The sequence below is a fragment of the Balaenoptera ricei genome, chromosome 2, assembly GCF_028023285.1.
Source record: "Balaenoptera ricei isolate mBalRic1 chromosome 2, mBalRic1.hap2, whole genome shotgun sequence".
Classification (NCBI taxonomy): domain Eukaryota; kingdom Metazoa; phylum Chordata; class Mammalia; order Artiodactyla; family Balaenopteridae; genus Balaenoptera; species Balaenoptera ricei.
Window position 1 is genome coordinate 20,421,969 of NC_082640.1, and position 22,909 is coordinate 20,444,877.

General features: G+C 41.7%; 1 protein-coding gene across 1 annotated transcript in view; it reads right to left on the reverse strand.

Annotated features, from left to right (window-relative positions):
• DHTKD1 (dehydrogenase E1 and transketolase domain containing 1) overlaps positions 1 to 22,909 on the reverse strand; it is a 51,529-nt gene that overhangs the window by 23,702 nt on the left and 4,918 nt on the right. The window contains exons 2-7 of the mRNA XM_059912087.1: positions 13,285 to 13,440; positions 11,698 to 11,909; positions 10,739 to 10,933; positions 6,519 to 6,788; positions 1,952 to 2,123; positions 553 to 751 (exon numbers count right to left, since the gene is read on the reverse strand). Of these exons, the coding sequence (XP_059768070.1) occupies positions 553 to 751; positions 1,952 to 2,123; positions 6,519 to 6,788; positions 10,739 to 10,933; positions 11,698 to 11,909; positions 13,285 to 13,440 (1,204 nt within the window). The remainder of the gene's footprint in view (positions 1 to 552; positions 752 to 1,951; positions 2,124 to 6,518; positions 6,789 to 10,738; positions 10,934 to 11,697; positions 11,910 to 13,284; positions 13,441 to 22,909) is intronic.

The following is a 22,909-nucleotide window of genomic DNA, read 5'->3' on the forward strand; positions in this document are numbered from 1 at the left end:
TCACACTAAGTCTTTGAAATCTGGTGTATATGTTACACTCCCAGCACATCTCCTTCAGGAGTTGGCACATTTCAAGTGCCCAACAGCCATTTATGGCTCGAGGCTTCCACACTGGACAGTGCAGTTCTGAACTTCGTTAAAATCCATCATGTAACCTCTTGCCAAGGCACAAAGTAGGTCCACGTCTATAGTTTGCAGAAGTGAATCATGGAGGTTCTGTTTCTGCTCCTGTCAATGTCGCACTGAGCAGCTTCGGGCAAGGCTCTGCCTACGTCTTCTGTTCAGTCCTCCCTCTGCTAGGTGAGGGGGTGAAGTCGCCCTTTGTCTATTCATTGAGGAAATATGTAGAGTTGGAAGAACATGGGGCGCTTTCCTGAGACGCAAAGGATGACCATCCCAGTGTGCCCAGGTCTGTCCCAGTTTGAGCATTGAAAGTTTCATGTCCCAGGCACACTGGGAAAGCTGGTTGCCCTACCGGAGAGTGTCTAACACAAATAATAATGTGAGCACTGTGGGGAAAGGGGCACATCGCATGACGGTTCATCCTTGTACCTGATGATCTGGTACATGACCGGGTTGGTGAAGAAGGGCTCATCCAGCTCGTTGTGGCCCCACTGCCTGTAGCACAACAAGTCAACAATCACATCCTTCCGGAATTGGCGCTGGTATTCAAATGCCAGTCGTGTGGCCTGGACCACTTCCTCTGGGCTGTCTCCATTGACGTGGATGATGGCGCAGCCCACAAGCTTCCCTGAGGCAGAGAAGCTGGAGATGAGGCCGGCTAGTCAACCCATGAACCTACCCCCAAGTCCTGTTGCCCGCATGGGGAGACAGCCCTTGTCCTTAGGGGTAGTTTGGCTTGGGTGTTAAGAACCTGCACTTTGGGAGTTCCCTGGTGGCCTAGTGGTTAGGACTCTGGGCTTTCACTTCCATGACCTGGGTTCAATCCCAGGCCGGGGAACTGAGTTCCTGTAAGCCACATGGTGCGGCAAAAAAAAAAAAAACCCGCACTTTATGAAAAAAAAAAAAAGAACCTGCACTTTAGAGGCGAGGTGACAAGCATGAGTTCAAGTCCCAGCTCTTTGTGATCCTGGTAAAGTTATGAATCTCAGTCTCCTTGTCTGTAACATTGGGATAATAGCTCTTACCTCTTAGTGATGTCCTAAAGAGGCAATGAGTTAATGCATATAAAGTGCTTAACAGAGCCTGGTACATCATAACTGATGCTTATTTGTTATTATCATCATGACTATTATCTTTCTTCCTGAGATAAAAGGGTCATTAAAGGATGTATCCGAGAAAAAAATGGATTTTCTCCAAAGAGAAGATTGAGAATGAATTTTCAAATCTCTACCTAACTAATTACAAAAAATTCATATAGGTAGCCCCAAAAGGCATCCAGGCCAGGCTCTGGATGTAAAAACAGAGCAGTTCTTACCATCTAACAATTCTGGAAATTCTGTGAAATAGGGAATGAATAATAAAAAGCCCTGTGTTTCTTTTAATACTACTAGTTTCCACAGGTTAAAACAAGCTGACTTTGCTTCTTCACATCTGATTTCCAACCAGACCACTTGGCCAAGTTTACTGGTTGAACATACCCTTTTTGACTGTGATCTTGGGTACTCCAAATCTGAATATCCTAAAGACAATTGCCCTAGCTGTACTAATTGTGTTATCTCTGGATTCCAGCAGATCATTAAACTAGATACTTAAGCATTTTGAGATTGCACCCTCTAAATTCTACTCTTGTTTTATTTCCTTGGATTTTAAGATCACACTCAGACCCTTAAAGGAATATTAACAACAACTGCTGGTGACCACTGACCGTATCTGATCCAAAATTTAAAATGGGACCAGCAGTGAGGCTCACTGTTCTGAGTGAACTAGAAGTTTCTCCAGGAATTCCTTGTCTGACTCCACAGCGTCAACTCCTCCCTGTGTTACATACCGATGTCACTACAGTATAAGGAAGACCTTCCTCTTTCTGCAGGAGTGGTGTAACCCAGCTGGTTATTGACAATCAAATGGACACTCCCACCAATTCTGAAATGCGGGATATTAGAGAGCGTAAATGTTTCAGGAACAATCCCTTGACCACAGAAAGAAGCATCACCGTGAACCTAGATCACGGGGGAGAAAAAAAGAAAATGAACGTAAGCGATGGGGAAATTTAGGTTTCCAAATAGTAACAGGAATAAAAACAACCATGCTCTCACTGCTCCCCTGCCCTCCTAAAAATCTGCCGGCTATAGGATTTCCTAGAATGGTTAGGCTGATCTCAAGCAGCTTTCAAAGATGCTAAATCAGCCCTTTTCCTCCTGCAGCCACCACCAGTTGACCTATTCCTTCCGCCCCACATCATCACCTATACCCATCACTTCTCACATCCCCATCAACACGCTAGTGTTCACAGCAGCATCACAGAAGGAAGGGCGATTGGAGGGGTAGAAGGAATATCAACTCTAGTAAAGCAATCATGAAAACAGCCTGCAAGACACTAAGACCAATGCACAGCTTCGAACCCTCACTCTTCCCCAATCATTTTCCCCCAAAAACGAGACCGCGTGTAGCTCACGTCACCTCCTTCCCACTGGGTGCATTAGCCACCACTGCGGCTAACATAAAAGAGAATGATGTGACAGCAAAGACAGGAGCATGGGGCGGGGGGCGGGGAAGTATATCATACACAAGTGAAAGGAGGCTTTGGGGAAAGAGCAAAATACTATTATAAGAGAATCTCTGAAATGTGCTATTCTTCCAGAACTTGTGAAGTCTGCTAGATCATAATAGCACAAAACCTGAAAACAAGGTCCTACCATAAAGCACAGGGAACTATATTCAATATCCTGTGATAAACCATAATGGAAAAGAATTTTAAAAAGAATGTATACATCTGTGTATAAGTGAATCACTTTGCTTATAGCAGAAATTAACACAACACTGTAAATCAACTATACTTCAATAAAAAAATAAATTAATTTTAAAAAAACTGGTAAATGGAAGGTGGTAGAAAAGGGGGTGAATTTTTTTTAGAAAAGTTGAAAGCAAATAATGAGGGAATTGCAGACCTTAGGAGAAAGTATGAGCTCCACTGACTTCATGCTGTATAAAAGGCTGTTATATCGATAAGGTATATGTTGTACACCTTAAATTTACATGATGTTATATGACAAATGTATTTTAATTAAAAAGTTATTAAATAAAAGGCTACTATCATAAACAGCCAAAATGCTCAGCCAAAGAATAGAATTATCTGATATGGGGAATTCCCTGGTGGTCCAGTGGTTAGGACTCGGCGCTTTCACTGTTACGGCCCGGGGTTCAATCCCTGATGGGGGAACTAAGATCCTGAAAGCTGCACAGCATGGCCAAATAAATAAATAAATTAATTAATTAAATTAAATGACCTGATATGGTAACCATTGTGGCTCCAATAATAGCAGAAATAAAAGACCTAAATACTAATGAAGAAAGACTCCTCGGGCTTCCATGGTGGCACAGTGGTTAAGAATCCGCCTGCCAATGCAGGGGGGGGACACAGGTTCGAGCCCTGGTCCGGGAAGATCCCACATGCTGCGGAGCAGCTAAGCCCGTGCGCCACAGCTACTGAGCCTGTGCTCTAGAGCCCTCGAGCCACAACTACTGAAGCCCATGCGCCTAGAGCCCGTGTTCTGCAACAAGAGAAGCCACCGCAATGAGAAGCCTGCGCACCGCAAAGAAGAGTAGCCCCCGCTCACCGCAACTAGAGAAAGCCCGCACGCAGCTACAAAGATGCAACACAGCCAAAAATAAATAAATAAAATAAATAAATAAAAAGAAAGAATCCTTGGAAGCAGATTTTTTTAATAACAGCGAAGATGTCCTAAAAGAGTAATTTGTATATAGGTAGAACATTTTGGCTAAGAAAGGAAGCACTGCTTTGCTTAGCAAAATCTCCAGCCCACACCTTCCCATTGCTAGGGCCTACAGGGATGACTGACGTTTTGGAGTAACCAGACGTAGTGATAACATACCCTTACATCACCTCCACAACGCTATGTCCATTATCTCCATTGATCCATTCAACAATCAGGTGTAGGGGCCAGGTAAGGGAATCGCCACTGTTCTCTTCATGGATGAGAAAACCAAGGTTCAGAAAGAGTACGTATTTCACGTGCCTAGGACTAGACCTTCTGTGATGCCTGCATTTTTTTTGGCCACACTGCATGGCACATGGGATCTTACTTCCCAAACCAGGGATGGAACCCGTGCCCCCTGCATTGGAAGCACAGAGTCTTAACCACTGGACTGCCAGGAAAGTCCTGATGCCTCCATTTTTTGACTTATTTCCCCACCCCTCCAAGCCCTTCGCCTGGGCTAAGGAACTTACTATGTTCTCATTTCATCCTCAGAACACTATAAGGAATGTAACATACTCCCATTGACCTCTGAGATTCAGAGAACCTGAGGAACAGAACCAAGCATGCCAAGCTAGAAGGCAGCAAAGCCAGGATCTGAACTCAGTGCTTCTTGGTTCCAGAATCCTTGTCTTTTCTACACCAGGCTACACTGGCAAGTCAAACCCTCAGCCGCACGGTGGTCCACACAGGGTCAAGGGGTTCCTAGCATCTGAACACTCCACACCCTTTGGCCTCCTTGCTGATGGGACTTCTTGTGGGGTAATGATGTAAAAGGAGACCAGTAAAGCAAGGAAGAGAGCTGGGTGTCTCTTCCACTCCTTTACAAAAGCGTTTACAGGAGAGGCATTGCTGAGAACACAACATCTGTTCATAACTTGCGTCGTTTTATCATAGTCTTAGGGTTCTTGGCACTAAAGCCATGTGTCATCTGCTAATTTTATTTCCTGTCTTAAAAGAGAAAACACTCCATGATGCCCATAAAGCTTTGCAGGAGTCGGGTCCATAAGCCCCAAGGAATGCTGGGGGCAGTGGAAACTGCTCAGCCAAACACAGCAGGGGGCTTGGACACACACAGAGGATCACATATGACAATCCACTTCCACCACATTCAGGACCAAGATGAACAGAGGACAGACAGCAGAAGTAGTATCCAGAATCTCACCACCATGATTTTATAGACTCCAAATTTCAAGTTCCCACAATAAATTAGAATTTTGAACTTGAGTGAGGCAAGACCCAGGCAGACACAGCAGGGCAAAATGTTTTGGGAACACAAAGTAGAGAAAAGAGGGCAGTTTCTTATCACTTTAAAGAAAATGCCACTTTCACCTCTTACTTCAGAAATCAGTCTTAAGATCAGCTTAATGTACTGGGAAAATGTGAATGACTGAAATATTTTAGAGTCTCATGAATTCAAGTGAAAGGTGAAGAGAATGTCTGGCTAATGATTTGAAGATTTCTATTTAGAAATACTATAACATAATCAAATCCAATTCTGCTTACTCCCAATTTATTTACTACAAGTTTCTGGCCCATGGAAAATTAACAATAAGATAATGTGGTTATTTGTATATGTAGCCAAATATTCTACTGCCTTGTAGATTTACTTATTTCCGTTGGGTTTGAAGACTCAGTTACTGATATCCAGGATTAATTAGTAGTTATCCAGTAGTTAAAGGTTCATATTTATTTTTTTACTTTTTTGGCGTGGTATGTGGGATCTTAGTGCCCCGACCAGGGACCGAACCCTCGCGGCCTGCAGTGGAAGCGCAGAGTCTTAACCACTGGACCACCAGGGAAGTCCCTAAACGTTCATATTTAAATGAATACTTGCAGAAGAAAAATGTGACCCACAATCTAAACCTCTAAAATATACCTGTAGAGCTACCAAAAAGTGGGGGGCAGAGGAAGCAATACATTATATAATTTGTATTGTTTGCCTTAATGCCAAAGACCTTCATTGGAAAACAAACAAGCAAGCAAATAAAATAAATCCAGACTCTTGCAGCCTCGTTAGACAGACGGATACCACGTCGTTTCCAAGAGGGTTATAATTTCAGAGAAGTAATGACATCTGTCCTCTTAACAGTAGCAGGTATGCCGGTCTATATCCCCTTAATTAATTCATAACTCAAGAAAGGAAAAACACAGTGACGACCTCCATCAGTTGCCTTGAGGGGGAAGGGATAAATTGGGAGATTGGGATTGACATATACACACTACTATACATAAAATAGTTAACTAATAAGAACCTACTGTATTGTAATGACCTATATGGGAATAGAATCTAAAAAGAGTGAATATATGTATATGTATAACTGACTCACTTTGCTGTACACCTGAAACTAACACAACACTGTAAATCAACTATACTCCAATAAAAAAATTAATTAAAAAAATTTTTAAAAATCAGTCAAAACTAAAAGTCAGTTGCCTTGAGACTACACCTCACATCTGCTATTAATTTTTTAAAGAACCCCCAAAATCTTCTTTTCCCAAAAGTTCACCTCAGTTTCATCGGGAACATCTGCCATCTCCTGTCATAACTACCAACCTGGACATTCTTACTTCCTGGTCGTTCCAACCTCAGGCCTCACTTCCTGAGGCTACCAGTACCTGTAAGCAAATGACCTTGTCCCCAGGCTGAGCCGACCCGTCTGGAGAGTAGTCCCCATCCCGCCTGGACTGCTGTCTCCCGCGAGTCTTCCCAACAGCCACGGGGTTAACGGCTTCCAGGTGTGAGGGGTTGGGCAGCATCGTCACGTGGAGGGGATGGTGCGCGCCGAAGTCCAGGTCAACCGAGGACGTCAGGTGAGACAGGACATCGCCAGCGGCTGAGACATTTTCCGGAAATTCACTTAAGCCTCGCATTTTACGGAACATCAGCTATGCCGAATAAACGTACAAGAAAAAATGGGAAGAGGTGGTTCGTTTAAAATCACACAATAGGGACTTCCCTGGTGGCACAGTGGTTAAGAATCCTCCTGCCAATGCAGGGGACACGGGTTCGAGCCCTGGTCCGGGAAGATCCCACATGCCGCGGAGCAACTAAGCCCGTGCACCACAACTACTGAGCCTGTGCTCTAGAGCCCGTGAGCTACAATTACTGAGCCCGTGTGCCACAACTACTGAAGCCCATGCACCTAAAGCCCATGCTCCGCAACAAGAGAAGCCACTGCAATGAGAAGCCCACGCACCGCAATGAAGAGTAGCCCCCCATCGCAGCAACTAGAGAAAGCCCACAGGCAGCAACGAAGACCCAACGCAGCCAAAAATTAAATAAATAAATAAATAAATAAATAAAGACAAGCACACACTTGTAACTGCTCGAATGCACAGAACTATCTGGAGATGTTCAGTCATATGAAGTTCCAACACTTTCAGAAGAGTCTAGCCTGATGCAGATGGTAAGATACCTCTGCCTTGCAATAAGCAAAATATTTTTTCTTAAATACACCTGTTAGTATGTATTTTCCAAAAGAATTTGTATTATTCTTGTTAAAGATAGAGAGAAAATAAGAATTTAATCCCATTTAGTCAGGGGATGACATACACTGCTTAGCGCAAGTGGCATCTTAAAAACTATATTGTCCAATTCTCAAAGGACTTCTCTGCATACATTCTGTCACCTCATCTTCACAGTCTTCTATGACATAGATGTTACTATCCATTTTAAAAACGAACAAGCTAAAAAACTAAAAACAGAGTTGCTAGAGTTGCCATATGATCCATATATCCAGAGAAAACTCTAATTCGAAAAGGTACACGCACCCCAACGTTCATTGCAGCCCTATTTACAATAGCTAATATACAGAAGCAACCTAAGTGTCCATTGACAGATGAATGGATAAAGAACATATGGTGTGTGTGCACACACACACACTGGAATATTACTCAGCCATAAAAAAGAACAAAATAATGCCATTTGCAGCAACATGGATGGACCTAGAGATTATCATACTAAGTGAAATAAGTCAGACAGAAAAAGACAAATATCATATGATATCACTTATGTGTGGAATCTAAAAAAATGATACAGGAATTCCCTGGCAGTCCAGTCATTAGGACTCTGCTCTTTCACTGCCAAGGGCCCAGGTTCAGTCCCTGTGAACTAAGATCCTGCAAGCCACGCAGCGCAGCCAAAAAAAAAAAAAGAAAAGGAAAAAAAAATGATACAAATGAACTTATTTACAAAACAGAAACAGACTCACAGACATAGAAAACAATCTTATGGTTACCAAAGGGGAAGGGGAGGGATAAATTAGGAGTTTGAGATTTAAAAAAAAAAAAAAATGAATGAGCAAGAGAAATTAACTAGATGGTTTAAAGGTCCTCGGCTACAAATCTGGGTCTCAAACCAAAGTATTTACCAAAAACAGCATGTTATTCTCTACTGGCCAAATGGTTTGAATGACCCCAAAGCTTCTCCAGTTCACAAAAGCTTCTTATTGCCCTATCTGCAAATAGGAGCATACAAACTCACACAGTATAGGGATGGATGTGTTTCTCACAAATATGATCATTGATAATCATTTCTGTGTCTTTCAGTAATTGTTTTGTCTGGGTTATTTTAGGAATGCAATTTTTTGGTTTAAGAACTTCTGCAGGGGAATTCCCTGGCGGTCCAGTGGTTAGGACTCTGCGCTTTCACTGCCGAGGGCGCAGATTCCATCCCTGGTCAGGGAACTAAGATCCTGCAAGCTGCATGGAGCGGGCCAAAAAAAAAAAGAGAGAGAATTTCTGCAGGTATCTAAGCACATGTCTCCATCTGTCCATTACTTTATTCTGTCGTATTCTACCTTTTCTAAGGTGTCTTTTCAAAGCTGGTTATCAGTCTCTTAGCATCAGAAACACTGAGGTATGAATAATAAAGGTAAAGATTGGCCCCTAGACATGACATCACATATATTTTTTTCATTAAAAAATTTTTTTTAGAATTCAGGTATAGTTGATTTACAATATTATATAAATTTCAGGTGTACAACATAGTGATTCAAAATTTTTAGAGATTATACTGTTTATAGTTATTATAAAATATTGGCTATATTCTCTGTGTTGTACAATATATCCATGTAGCTTATTTATTTTTTACAAAGTAGTTTGTATCTCTCAATCCCCTACCCCTATACTGCCCTTCCCCCCTTCCCTCTCCCCACGGTAACCACTAGTTTGTTCTCTTAGTGAGTCTGTTTCTTTTTTGTTATAGTCATTAGTTTGTTTTATTTTTTAGATTCCACATATAAGTGACAACATACAGTATTTATCTTTGTGTGGCTTATTTCACTAAGCACAATACCCTGCAAGTCCATCCATGTTGTTTCAAATGGCAAATTTTCATTCTTTTTTATGGCTGAGTAGTATTCCATTGTGTGTGTGTGTGTGTGTGTGTGTGTGTGTGTGTGTTTGTGTACCACATCTTCTTTATCCATTCATCTGCTGATGGACACTTAGGCTGCTTCTGTATCTTGGCTATTGTAAATAATACTGCTATGAACATTGGGGTGCATATATCTTTTCAAATTAGTGTTTTCATTTTCTTCAGATATATACCCAGGAATGGAATTTCTGGGTTATATGGTGGTTCTAGTTCTAGTTTTTTGAGGAACCTCCATACTGTTTTCCACAGTGGCTGCACCAATTTACATTCCCACCAACAGCGTACTAGGGTCCCCATGTGTTTTTTCTAATATTCTCAAGGATAACACATCCTCCCATAGGCTCCGTTAACTCCACCTAACTTTGAAAGGTCCTTTAACGTTTATAATTATTTTTAATCTCCTGGCTAAGAATAGTAATGAGGTTTATCCACGCGTAATGGCTACAACCTTATCAGACATGAGTCTCTCTGATGCTCCCTGACATCGAATCTTCCGTCCTGACCCTCAAGTCTTTCGAGACTTACAGAGCAGCTGAGTTGGACAGAACAGGAACACCAAGATCCAATAACCTATAAAACCACTCACTTAGAGGGGTCTCTTGAGATAACAATGTGTTATTAGTTTCATACAATCTATTAACTATAAACTGCAAATATGTGGAAGGTAAAAATAACTTTTTGTAAGGTAAAATTGTATCAAATTGCACAGATCTTTGTGTTTGTTTGAATGATTTTTATGAAATAGGGAAAGCATATTTCGAAAAACAGAATTTATCTGTTTGCATCATCCATAGGAAACTAACTTTTAACTTCCCTGAGTGAAGAACCTCTGTAAGTTGATACAGAAAATCAACCTAAATGCCAGGTCCAGGGACTTCACTGGTGGTCCAGTGGTTGAGACTCCGTGCTTCCACAGCAGGGGGCTTGGGTTTGATCCCCGGTTAGGGAACTAAGATCCCACATTCCACGTGGCACAGCCAAAAGAATAAACAAACAAAAGGAAAAAGAACAGGGCCATCCAACAGCAACAGGTTTCATCAATTAACTAAGCTGAAGTAAGTCAGAAAGAGATAAACAAATATAGTATATTAACACATATATGTGGAATCTAGAGAAACAGTACAGATGAACCAGTTTGCAAGGCAGAAATAGAGACACATATGTAGAGAACAAACGTATGGACACCAAGGGGGGAAAGTGGCAGGGGGCGGGGGGGAATGAACTGAGAGACTGGGACTGACATATATACACTAATATGTATAAAATAGATAACTGATAAGAACCTGCTGTGTAAAAATAAACAAATAAAATAAAATTCAAATCAAAAAAAAAATTAAGCTGTCTCCTGGACAAATGGCTCATATGCTTAGTCGGTTTTCTAAAAGCAGTTATAACCATTGGTTTTATTCTTTTACAGTCAATTGTACATGAATAGTGGAAAACATAGAAAGTCTTTTACCTCTGGAGGGAACTGCAGAAGGCCTGTCAGTAAGTTCAGCCTCCCTCTATGTGGCATCCCAATAATGACATCCGTTACCCCGCTGTAGGCCGCCATTTTCAGCAGCTCGTAGAAAAAGCCCATCATGCTTTCAGCTCCTTCGCCTCCGTATCGCTTCACCGTGGCAAACTTGGTGGCCAAAAAGTGGTCAAGCTCCTATGGAACACCACGTCAGACGCATTAGTTACAGGACAGCCAACTACCTGGGTCAAAGTCAAACACGTTTAAGAAGACCCCACACTACTTCAAGCAGCCGCAACAGGGTTCCTTCACTACAGACCGCAGAGATGCACAGAAGTCACCCAGAGCCAGGCAGGAAAGCCCTGCCGAGGACACCAGACAGCAGTAGGGACGCAGAGAAAACAACCTGAGTGGTAGAAGAACTCACCCCAACGGGAATCCCCTCAGAATGCCGGGCCTTTCCCATGACGTGAGTTTTAGTACAGGGCTCTACAATAGCATTTCATCTGGGCTGCAAACTAGCCAACCACCCACATTATTGGGAACAGGTTTCTTGTCATCTTGATATGCCCGAGTCCTGATCACAACCCTGACAGACAGTCAATCCCGTTCATCTGTACTGAGAGCCTCTTCCACATACAGTTCCTTTTTTTCTATCACTTCAGGTAATAAAAAGAGAAATAAGATCTTAAGGGTTTTGCAGGCTTCTATAGAGGGAATAGATAAATACATAAAACATATTGACTCTGAGAAGAACCAATAGTTCTGTTGTTTGGCGATCTACTTTTTTCTACGTAGAATAAAGTGGTATGTGTTACACTGCCCCTTGTGTTGAGGCCATGGGGTAAATGGGGCTACATTCAGAGAGTTCATGTCTTAACTCCCTCTCTTCAATATTTATATGTCTTTGTAGAAAATGAGTCAACCTATTTCTTTGATATTAGCTGCTACTTTTATACCTGAGATTCTAGCATTAGTTTTGACAGATGTTTTCGCTCTTCTGTGGTAAATGCCTCCTTTTTCAGTTCCTCAAACCGCTTGGCAAACCATTCTTTCTCCTCCTGGCTCTGAAGTTGGGAGGTTTCAATAGAAATCTGCCCACAGTAGATCTGGTTGAGATAGGCTACGACTTCCTCGAGAGAGGCCTCCTCCTTCCCCATGTTCAGTAATCCTATGAAATGGAATCAAAGGGATCGTTTTAAAGAATAATCAACCATGTAACTAATTATAGAACATACCAAGATCCTTATTTGAATTCAGAGCATTTCATTCCAAGTAACTTGGGTTATCTAGATTTTTCTAAAGGCAAAACTAAAAATATGATCAATGGCCATAAGGTACTAAAAGGAGAGGGAATAAAAATCTTTCTTCTCTCGAACAGAACCATGATGCATTATGCCAAATTTTGATTCTATAGTCATTTCGAACTAAATTGTGAACCTACCTTTCATCTGCTTTATAGCTACAAATCACATGTACTACCTTTATCTGAAATATCTACCAAAACGTTCAAGTCTTATTAATATCTATAAAGCAATGCCTATTATTGAACAGTTGGTCTTAATGTGAATTAATATTGATAGCAATGCAACATTCTGAGGTAAAAGGAAATCTCCCTGAATCTTAGCCAGAGAAAAGAAAGGTTTGTAGTATGTGATTGGCCCAGCACCAAATCAATTATCAGTCATTTGCCTAAGCCTACAATATAAATTTAACAAACCAACATTTTCTTTATATCGTGTATGGTTTCTTACAATAAACGTTAGATCTTTGACATTGATTGAGCAAAGCTGTGATGAACATGGGAGTGCAGATATCTCTTTAAGATAATGATTTCAATTCCTTTAGATTTATACCCAGACATGGAATTGCTGGATCATATGGTAGTTCTATTTTTAATTTTTTGAGGATCCTCCATACTATTTTCCATAGTGGCTGCACCAACTTGCATTCCTACCAACAGTGCACAAGAGTTCCCTTTTCTCTACATCCTCACCGACACTTGTATCTTTGGGTTTTTTTTTTTTAGTTGAAGTATAGTTGATTTACAATGTTGTGTTAATTTCTGCTGTACAGCAAAGTGATTCAGTTATACATATATATATACATTCTTTTTCATTTTCTTTTCCATTATGGTTTATCACAGGATACTGAATATAGTTCCCTGTGCTTGACAGTAGGACCGTGTTGTTTATCCATCTTTGGGGTTTTTTTTGACAATAGCCATTGTAACAGGTGTGAGGTGATAGCTCATTGTGGTTTTGATTTGCATTTCCCTGATACTTAGTGATGCGGAGCACCTTTTCCTGTACCCTTTGGCCGTTGTATATATGATTTGAATACAGAGGAAACGGGCCCTATCAGAAGACCATTCTAGAACCCCAACACTGCTCCTCCCAGTGTTCGAATGTGCCCCTCACTGTCTCCTCACACCTGTGGACGCCTCAGCTCCAGCGGGCATGTGGGTCCTTCAGGAACAGAGAAAGGAGCCCCACCTCACTGGCAGTTAACTGTCACGTGGATAGTCCATTGTTGATGGGCTTTACCTGCGGTGTTAAAGGGTCCCTGCAGGGTCTGCACGAGGGCTTGGATTTCAGGCACGTTCTCCTGCAGGGCTTGGCCAGTGAAGAGGGGGTTGATTTTGGCAGCTTTATGGCCATGCTCACAATACACCGTCACCAACCTGGCAAGGCCATGGTCCACTAATTCAGGGGGAAAAAACAATAGAACAACATAGTTTAGGAAATGCCCACAGGCTGCAAAATCAGTTTTTCAAAGAAGCCTCTGTGGCCTTGGACAGTTTTCAACACATGGCTCCTACCCACCACAGCTGCCAGTGGTTTTCAGGATTAAAGACTAACAGACTCCAGGAAAACACACTTATTTCCTTAAATTTATCTCCTGAGAGCGAAAGTCACTGAAAAATACAGAAAGGAAACAGAACTATAAGTGCACATTTGTGAAACTAATTATGCATGAGGATAGATATTAAAAGGAAACACCCCAAATTGAAAATAACTGTTAAAATGCTGAGATCATGGATAATTATAGTCCTCTTAATTATTATTTGAGATTTTTTATATCGTACATTAGAAATACAATTTGAACTACAAAATCAATGTTACATTTCCTTCCTTATTTTATTTCTTTTTTTAATAAATTTATTTATTTTATTTTTGGCTGTGTTGGGTCTTTGTTGTTGCACACGGGCTTTCTCTAGCTGCGGTGCGCGGGCTTCTCATTGCGGTGGCTTCTCTTGTTGCGGAGCACGGGCTCTAGGCGTGTGGGCTTCAGTAGTTGTGTTAGGCGGGCTCAGTAGTTGTGGCTCGCGGGTTCTAAAGCACAGGCCCAGTAGTTGTGGCGCACGGGCTTAGTTGCTCTGCGGCATGTGGGAACTTCCCGGAACAGGGATGGAACCCGTGTCCCCTACATTGGCAGGCGGATTCTTAACCACTGCACCACCAGGGAAGTCCCATCCTTCCTTATTTCTTAAAGACCCCAGGTACATACACTCATGAAATTGTACGCTAGGAAAAGACCTTAGAAATTATCTTGTTACTCACATAATGAAAAAATTTTTTAAATCCCATTTGTACAGCCTTAAATGAGTAATTCCCCAGTCTCTACTCAAGGGGGAATCATTATCTTTCAATGAATCCAATTCTATCTTAATGATTTTATATTGAGCCAGAAGCTGCTTTTCTTCCCTTTCCCACATGAAAGCCCTTCTAAAATTTGGAAGAAAATCCTTCAAGCCCACAATCGATTAACATTCAGTTCATCAAGGTGGTCTTATACAAATCAAGCACAAATCTCTGAAGATGAGCAAATCCACTATGAAGGGCACACATTTTCTGAACATTACAGAAATTTGCATTTTTATTTTCAGAACCCAAAGAAAATTGTTAGCATATTTTGAAATACTTAATGACCATTTTATGAACATGTGTTGCCATACAATGATTTCAGAGCTACATGTTTATGTGCTGGGGTTTGTATTCAGGGTACTGCACAGTGTACCTCTTGTCACAGGCTTAGAGGAAAGAACTGAGGTGTGTTGAACATGCATTCAGTATTCACACGAATATGTAGGATGTGTTGGCACAAATCCAACAGTTAAGAGGATCCACACTATGTCTAATAAACTCATCAAACAGTCCCAGTAAATGAACTGATTTCAAGCTGGAGGAGTCATATATAATTTTGCTATAGTCTCTATTCTGGTTATGAAGTAGGACACCTTCATATTTCTGGCTAAAATACAGACAGATACATCTGTCTAAAGCATTGTCCCTGTTGGCCACTTCTCTTTAAAAACAGTTGCTTCCCTGGGCTCTCTGGCATTGCAAGATCCTGGGTTTCCTCCTAACTCACTGGCTACTCAACCTCCACCACTTTTCCTGGGCGAGAAGGGGGTTTAGGGGATCCTCCTCTTTGTCCACCTCTAAACTATTGGTTCTCCCCAGGTCTGCACAGGGTCTTCTTCTCAATCTACTTTCTCTCTAGGTGATCTCATCCACGACTCCCAATATCATCTGCAAAACTACATCCTTAGTGGGGTAAGTCCAATGGTAAATACATAGGGTTATCATCACCATTCTCACCACAATCTACTAGCCCTCTTTTTTTTAATGCTTTATCTTTATTTTTTTAAAGTTTTGGCCATGCCACGCAGCACGTGGGATCTTAGTTCCCTGACCGGGGATTGAACCTACGCCCCCTGCATTAGAAGCACAGAGTCTTAACCACTGGACCACCAGGGAAGTCCTCTACTAGCCCTCTTTTGAAAACATTCTCTTTAGTGAACCACATCAGCTCAGGGATCACTGCTTCAACTTCTAACTGAAATTTCTAACTGAAAAGCCAAGTTTTTAATAATACTCTAGAACACTGACGGGGGAGTTGGCACAAAAGGATGCTGCTCACCCCATAGAACATGTGGCACCTACTATTCTGGAAGAGCCAGAGCGAGAGGACTATTCCCCTCCCACCTTGGGGCACATCCTCCATCCATCCTGACCATCTGTTTTCTCCCAGACCCTCATTTCACTGCTCTGGTTTCTTCTACCAGACCCAGTCCCATATCTCTTCCCTCTCTGTCTCCCAGATCCTTCCATTATGACCTCTGGAATTCTGTTCCATGCTTAACAGATCTCCCTACCTTCTTCACCTCTTCCCTAAACATTGCTTATACTCCTGTCGGCACGGGAATCTGCTTTCCCCTGAGGACACCAGTGGAAGGTGAAGTTACTCATCACCCACACACACATCCCTCCGGTACTGAAGGTGGAGTCAATGCCTCCTCATTCCTCACTGACGTTTCCCTGTAGCTAGTCCTCTAACTCTCTACAAACCCCCAGTCCTCTGAGGGACATGCCACGGTGTTGATAACTAATCCCCACTGGCCAGAAGTCATCACAAGATAATGCTGTAGGAGAATGCTTACTGGAAAAGCGTCAGTTTGTTTAGATGAAAAAAGACTAAAAGACACTGTATATAGCATAAGCCTGATTTTTGTTAAAATGTGTGTATAATATATATTTCATTATATAGTATATCTAGCATATTAGTATCTATATACTTCATATATGTCTCTGCATTTGCATGTATATATTCCACATATATAAAGGAAATAGACCAAAAACTTAGTGATGATCCTATGTCAAAATTCCTAATTTGGGGACTTCCCTGGTGGCACAGTAAAGAATCCGCCTGCCAATGCAGGGGACACGGGTTCGAGCCCTGGTCCGGGAAGATCCCACATGCTGCAGAGCAACTAAGCCCGTGTGCCACAACTACTGAGCCTGTGCTCTAGAGCCCTCAAGCCACAACTACTGAAGCCCTTGAGCCTAGAGCCCATACTCTAGGGTTTCTCATACTCCGCAATGAGAAGCCTGTGCCCCACAACAAAGAGTAGCCCCGGCTCGCCGCAGCTAGAGAGAAAGCCCACGCACAGCAATGCAGACCCAATGCAGACAAAAAAAAAAAAAAAAAAAAAATTCCCAATTTTTTTCTTGCTTACCATAGTTTCTAAGTTTTCTGTAATGAACATGTCCAGTAGAGCTCTTTATTTATTTATTTATTTTGGCCACGCCATGAGGCTTACGGGATCTTAGTTCCCCGACCAGGAATCAAACCCAGGCCCAAGGCAGTGAAAGCACCAAGTCCTAATCTCTGGACCTCCAGGAAATTCCCAGAGCTCTTTAAATTGTATCCATTTAACTGACTTAAATACACCCTGAAAGCTTCTGATGATCAGATTCTCTCCACTGCCCTCACCAGTTGACTATATGCTTGTAAGAGTCAATTATATTTGTTCCTAAGGCTGTTGCTATGGGGAAAAGTAAACATTAGGGGAGACATTATAAAAATCTAGGAGATTCTGCATTCAGATTGCTTTCATAAGTGCTCTTCACTTTAAAGATTTGCATATACAAAACCAAAAATAAACATACTTGAGTTAAAATACGTAAAGCATCTCTCATTTCGTTATGATAATCCTTGATTTAATGACTTTTTGTTAAATTAACTGACCAAGTTTCAGTGTCAAATGCATTGAATAAAATTGCTTCAGCTGGATTACTTTGGTAGCAAATAATGAAATTAAAAGATTTAAATGGATGCGATCACAGCAATAGAATACATATCTTCTTCACAAAAAACTCCCTGTTATTGTATAAATCAAAGGATTACTGTAAGAGAAAAATGAATCCCTTCACCTGAGGCATAATACTGACCAAATGACTCAGTGCTCACGATATCTGTGAAAGTTCAGAGGAATTTAATTGGATGTTTAAATTCCTAAGAAGCCAGAGAGAATAGGGCAAACGACAGTAGCAGATATATACGCTCTTCTTCCAAATAAAATGGAAAATACTGGAGGCGTGCTTCTGGCTCAGGAGAATGGCACATAGTAGATGCTCAAGAGATATTTGTTATTACTTGAATGAATGAAGTCCTGATATTCACTGTATTGTAATGGCATCACAGAACCCTCCCGATCAAAGGTTTCCAGAGCCCTCAAACATGCCGTACGAGGGCTGCAGTGGATCCCTCCTGATCACTTTGGGTCCTTCTCTTCTGAGAACTGCACCCTTCCATCCCAGAGGGTGGGTTCCAGGGCCATGTCTCTATTGCTCTACTTTGCCTGCCAAAGAGTCAATGGATTCCAAAGACACCTGAGTCAAGGTGGGTCAGATTCAATCTTCCCAGAATTTGAGGCTTGAAATTAAGAGATATGAGAAGAGTGAGCGTGAGACTGCTATCCTTAGAAAAGCCTGCTTGCAAGGTTTATGATCTTGGTTGCTGCCTGGGAACTTGAATTTCAGGAATGGCCTCAACCTGTCCCTAACTGATAAGGGTGATCCACTGTGCCTCGACTGTTTGGGAGAACAAGGTAGTTTAGGCTGAACACCTGTTTCCCTTCTGGGAGTCTGGGATTTTGGCACATGCAGAGGGTGCTTACATGAACCTCTCCCAATAAAAACCCTGGGTGCCGAGTCTCTAATAGGATTCCCTGCGCAGGAACATTGCACATATGTTACTGTGTTTCTTGAAGAGGAGTGCATTCCGTGTGACCCCTCATGGGAGAAAGCAGAAGGAAGCCTGCACAAAGGGCCCTCCAGACTCTTCCTGTGCCTTTTCCATTATGGTCCAGCTGTGCGTCCTTACCACATCACTGCAATAAACCTTAGCCATGAGTACAACTATAGACTGAGTGCCATGAGTCCCTTCTGGAGAATCTCTAAATGTGGGGTGGTCTTGAGAACCCCCAACGCACATTATGTGTGACACAGGAGCTAAGTACCTTAACAGCTGTTCCTTATGGGGCCTCACACAGCCTCTGCCAATATTCCCAGAGTTAGCTTTGGTTCACTCCCTTCTTGATTACTTGAAACATTTTTCAGCTCTAGAAGATACCCCTGTACCCTTCAAATAAAGTCCCCTCTTTGCTTAAGATAGCCAGAGTTGGTTTCTGCTGCTTGTGACCAAAAGAACCTTAGCTAAAACAAGAGTAAAAAAACATTATGAGGGACTTCCCTGGCGGTCCAGTGGTTAAGACTCTGTGCTTACAATGCAGGGGGTGCGGGTTCAATCCCTGGTCAGGGAACTAAGATCCCACGTGCCGTGCAGCCAAAACAAACAAATAAAAAACATTTTGATAGGGATATCTACATCACTTTATTCTCTGCTGTAAGCAAACACGGTGGGGGCACTGGATAGTGTTGAATAGTATTTTATTTTCAGAAAGAAATGTGTTCATATTAACCAGCATAAAGTACACTGACAGATAACCTAAACTAAACTTAGTACTTCAACTGGAAGTCAATACAGTTCTCTTTCATCATCTGGTCATAAACAGCCTCCCCCGAAAATATCTAGATCCAATCCACAGTCTCTTTGCATTCAAGTCAGCATATGCTTAGAGCAAGTGGGAACATTGGCTATCTATAAAAACACTGAAGACTCCAAGAAAGAGAACTCCATAATTGGAGTCCCATAAGCCCTATTTTTTTTTTTTTTTTGGCCGCGCCGTGCGGCATGTGGGATCTTAGTTCCCTGACCAGGGATCGAAACCATGTCCCTTGCAATGGAAGCGTGGAGTCTTAACCACTGGACCGCCAGGGAAGTCCCCTCTTAAGCCCTATTAAAATGAGACGGGGACTTCCCTGGTGGCACAGTGGTTAAGAATCCAACTGCCAATGCAGGGGACACAGGTTCGATCCATGGTCCTGGAAGATCCCACATGCCGAGGAACAACTAAGCCCGTGCTCCCCAATTACTGAGCCTGCGCTCTAGAGCCCGTGAGCCACAACTACTGAGCCTGCACACCACAGCTACTGAAGCCCGCGCGCCCTAGAGCTCGTGCTCTGCAACAAGAGAAACCACTGCAATGAGAAGCCCGCACACTGCAACTAGAGAAAGCCCGCGCACAGCAACGAAGACCCAACGCAGCCAAATACATAAATAAATAAATAAACAACAGAAATTTATAGAAAAAAAAAATGAGACAGCTGCCACCGGCTTCAACTTAGGAACTTCATAGATAACCATATCAAAAGGCAAGACTTGGTACCAGAATACTATTATTATGAATTCTGTACAACAAACTCATACCTAGGCCATGCAGCTGAGTTCATTTTACATCCTATCTTCTCTTCCCATCTCAAACATGATATCTTTATAAGCTAAATTTATTTTGCCAGATAGTTCTTTCTTGCAAAAAACCAAACTTTAAATAGAAACCTTATTCTGGTCCTTTCCTTTTTTTCTGAGATTCCTTTCTTAAATCATTGCCGAGATAGGTAAGCAACGGTCACAGTTTGATAATAAATGATAGTGACCATTTATTGAGTACTAACTTGTGCTACACATTGTGTTGGATTTTTCACATACGTCATCTTATCTAATCCTTGTAACAGCTCTGAAATAGGTGCCCTTATCTGCAGAAGAGTTAACTGAGGCCCAAACACGTTAAGTGACTTGCAGAAGGTGACACTGGTAATGAAGAAGCTGGAATTGGAACTATTTGTACTCAAGTGTGCTTGATTTTAATCCAGTGTTTTACCCACTATACCATAACAAAAATTGAAAAGGAAAGTCCAGGGCCTACAGCAAACAGGATGAGATAACTAGAAGCCATTGAAACATTTAAAAACTCATCTAAATTTTTTTGAAAATCTCTAATGCAATAAGATTTTCCCCAACTGTTTTTCCTATACCTCCAGTAAAGGCTCCTATTATTTCTTGTCTCTTCTTTTTTTTTTTGGCCGCGCCACGCTGCTTGTGAGATCTTAGTTCCCGGACCCGGGACCGAACCCAGGCCCCAGCAGTGAAAGTGCCGAGTCCTAACAACTGGACTGCCAGGGAATTCCCAAGGCTCCTATTATTTCTAATATGCAACATACCTGCAACCTCACTTCAACTACTAAAGCTGATCGCCAAGATCAGTAACCACTAAACACTGTTTGGAATCTTACAGCTCCCATCTCCTAATGGTCTCTAAATTCTGCCATTTTTTAATAACCCAAATCCTTCATAATGAAATTTATGCCTATGGATCACTGGTCCTAAGCTGTTGCATTTCTATATAATAACAACGAACTATCAGAAAGAGCAATTAAGGAAACAACCCCATTTAGTGTCATACCAAAAAGAATAAAATACCTAGGAATAAATCTACCTAAGGAGGTAAAAAACATATACTCGGAAAAGTATAAGACACTGATGAGAGAAATGGAAGATGACACAAACAGATGGAAAGATATACCATGGCCTTGGACTGGAAGAATTAATATTGTTAAAATGACCATACTTCCCAAGACAATCTACAGATTCAGTGCAATTCCTACCAAAATACCAATGGCTTTTTTCACAGAACTAGAACAAATAATTCTAAAATGTATATGGAAACCCACCTCCATTTTAAATTAGGATTGTTGATAAATAAATTCAAGTTTACTTGGAAGTTGAGGTATACAGAGGTTAAAGTACAAGCTGTTTTACTAATAGCCAGCTACAAAGGACACTCATCACAGGTCAAATTTTAACTAGTGAAACCGCTGCCATCCAAAAAGGTTGCTACAAGCAAATCCAATATCTCTTCAAAGCCTTACTACAGTGAAAATCTTAGTAAATGAAGTAGTCATCCTATGCAGGCATTGATATTTGGCCAAGATAAACACATTAAGAAAGAAGGCTGATGAAGGTCAAAGAGGAGGAGGGAGGCACCATAACTTTGACCATACCTCCTCCCATTTCTCTATGTCACCTTGGATGTGGGAGGATGCTTTGTGTCCATTTTCAGTAGGGTTTGTCCTTTGATTCATTTTGCCAGTACCAAAAGTTAATGTGCATGATCCATCCCACTAACTCAGTCATTCCTCTCAACAAAGATGGCACCTTTTAGGACAACTGGTAGGCATTATGAAAAAGACTAAAGCCAGGACTTAGTTGGCAGTCCAGTGCTTCAGACTCTGTGCTCCCAATGCAGTGGGCACCTCCCAATGCAGGGGGCATGGGTTTGATCCTTGGTCGGGGAACTAAGATCCTGCATGCTGCACAGCGAGGCCAAAAAAAAAAAGACTAAAGCCAATTAAACTGTGTCCTTGGCCTCATCAGCCTCCTATAATTAATAGAACAGACCATAAGCACACAGTTAAACAGAATTTAAGGAAAAACCCAATGAATCTTAATTGTCTTCATCAGCAAAAAAAAAGTTATTCCTTCTTCTAGAACATGGTAATACAGTATATTACCCTATATATAAAATGCTTCTTAGTTCTTGGTGTTACGGTTGTACGTGCAAAATTCAAATGTACTAAATGTCACAAAGAAATTGCATATACAGAACCCTATTTCTACTTCTTAGTAGGAATCAATCATTTAATAAGTATTTAGTTAATTGTAGAGCTGAAAGGAATATAAGACAAGGTCTTTACTAGGCAGGATCTTACAATGTAAATGAGAAGATGATCCCCGCACAAAACTGCACACAATTAGAAAAAGTTTAATACAGTCCAAGGGGTGGGCCCCATACTGAGAGTTAAGGGAATTCAGATTAGGATAGCCTGGAGTTGTCTGGAAAGATGTCACAGAGGACTTGGGAATGGAGCTGGACTGTGGAGAATGAGTAAGAAGTGGAAAGGCACAGAGTGAAGAAGAGATTTGGAAAGTGGGGGAATTTATGTTGGAAAGATGTAAGAAAGAAGGCAGAACAGGTCAAGAAACATGAAGGGCATTGAGTAGCAACCTAAAGAACCTGGATTTTATTTTGAGAGGCAAAGTAGAGCCTTTGGAGACCTGAGTAAGAAAGTGACTCAGTTAAACCAATGTTTTAGAAAGACTGGACTAAGCTGGAAGGGAACTAGGCTATAAGTTATAATACCAGCTAGGCTAGCAGTTTTACCTCTTTGAAGTCATGGATCTCTTTGAGAATGTGACGAAAGCTATGGGCCCTCGGCCTAGAAACATACACAGACACAGAGTTGTGCAAAGTACACAGACGCCCTGAAACCTTCTCATAGGGATCCATGGACCCAGGTTAAGAACCCTTGAATTCAACATTTTTTTTTTTTGGTAGCAGGCCAGAATTAAACACCTAGACTAGGATCCTAGTTAGTGAAAATATGAAGAAAGCAAGGCTTTGAGAAATAGAGTGCTCAAAATGTG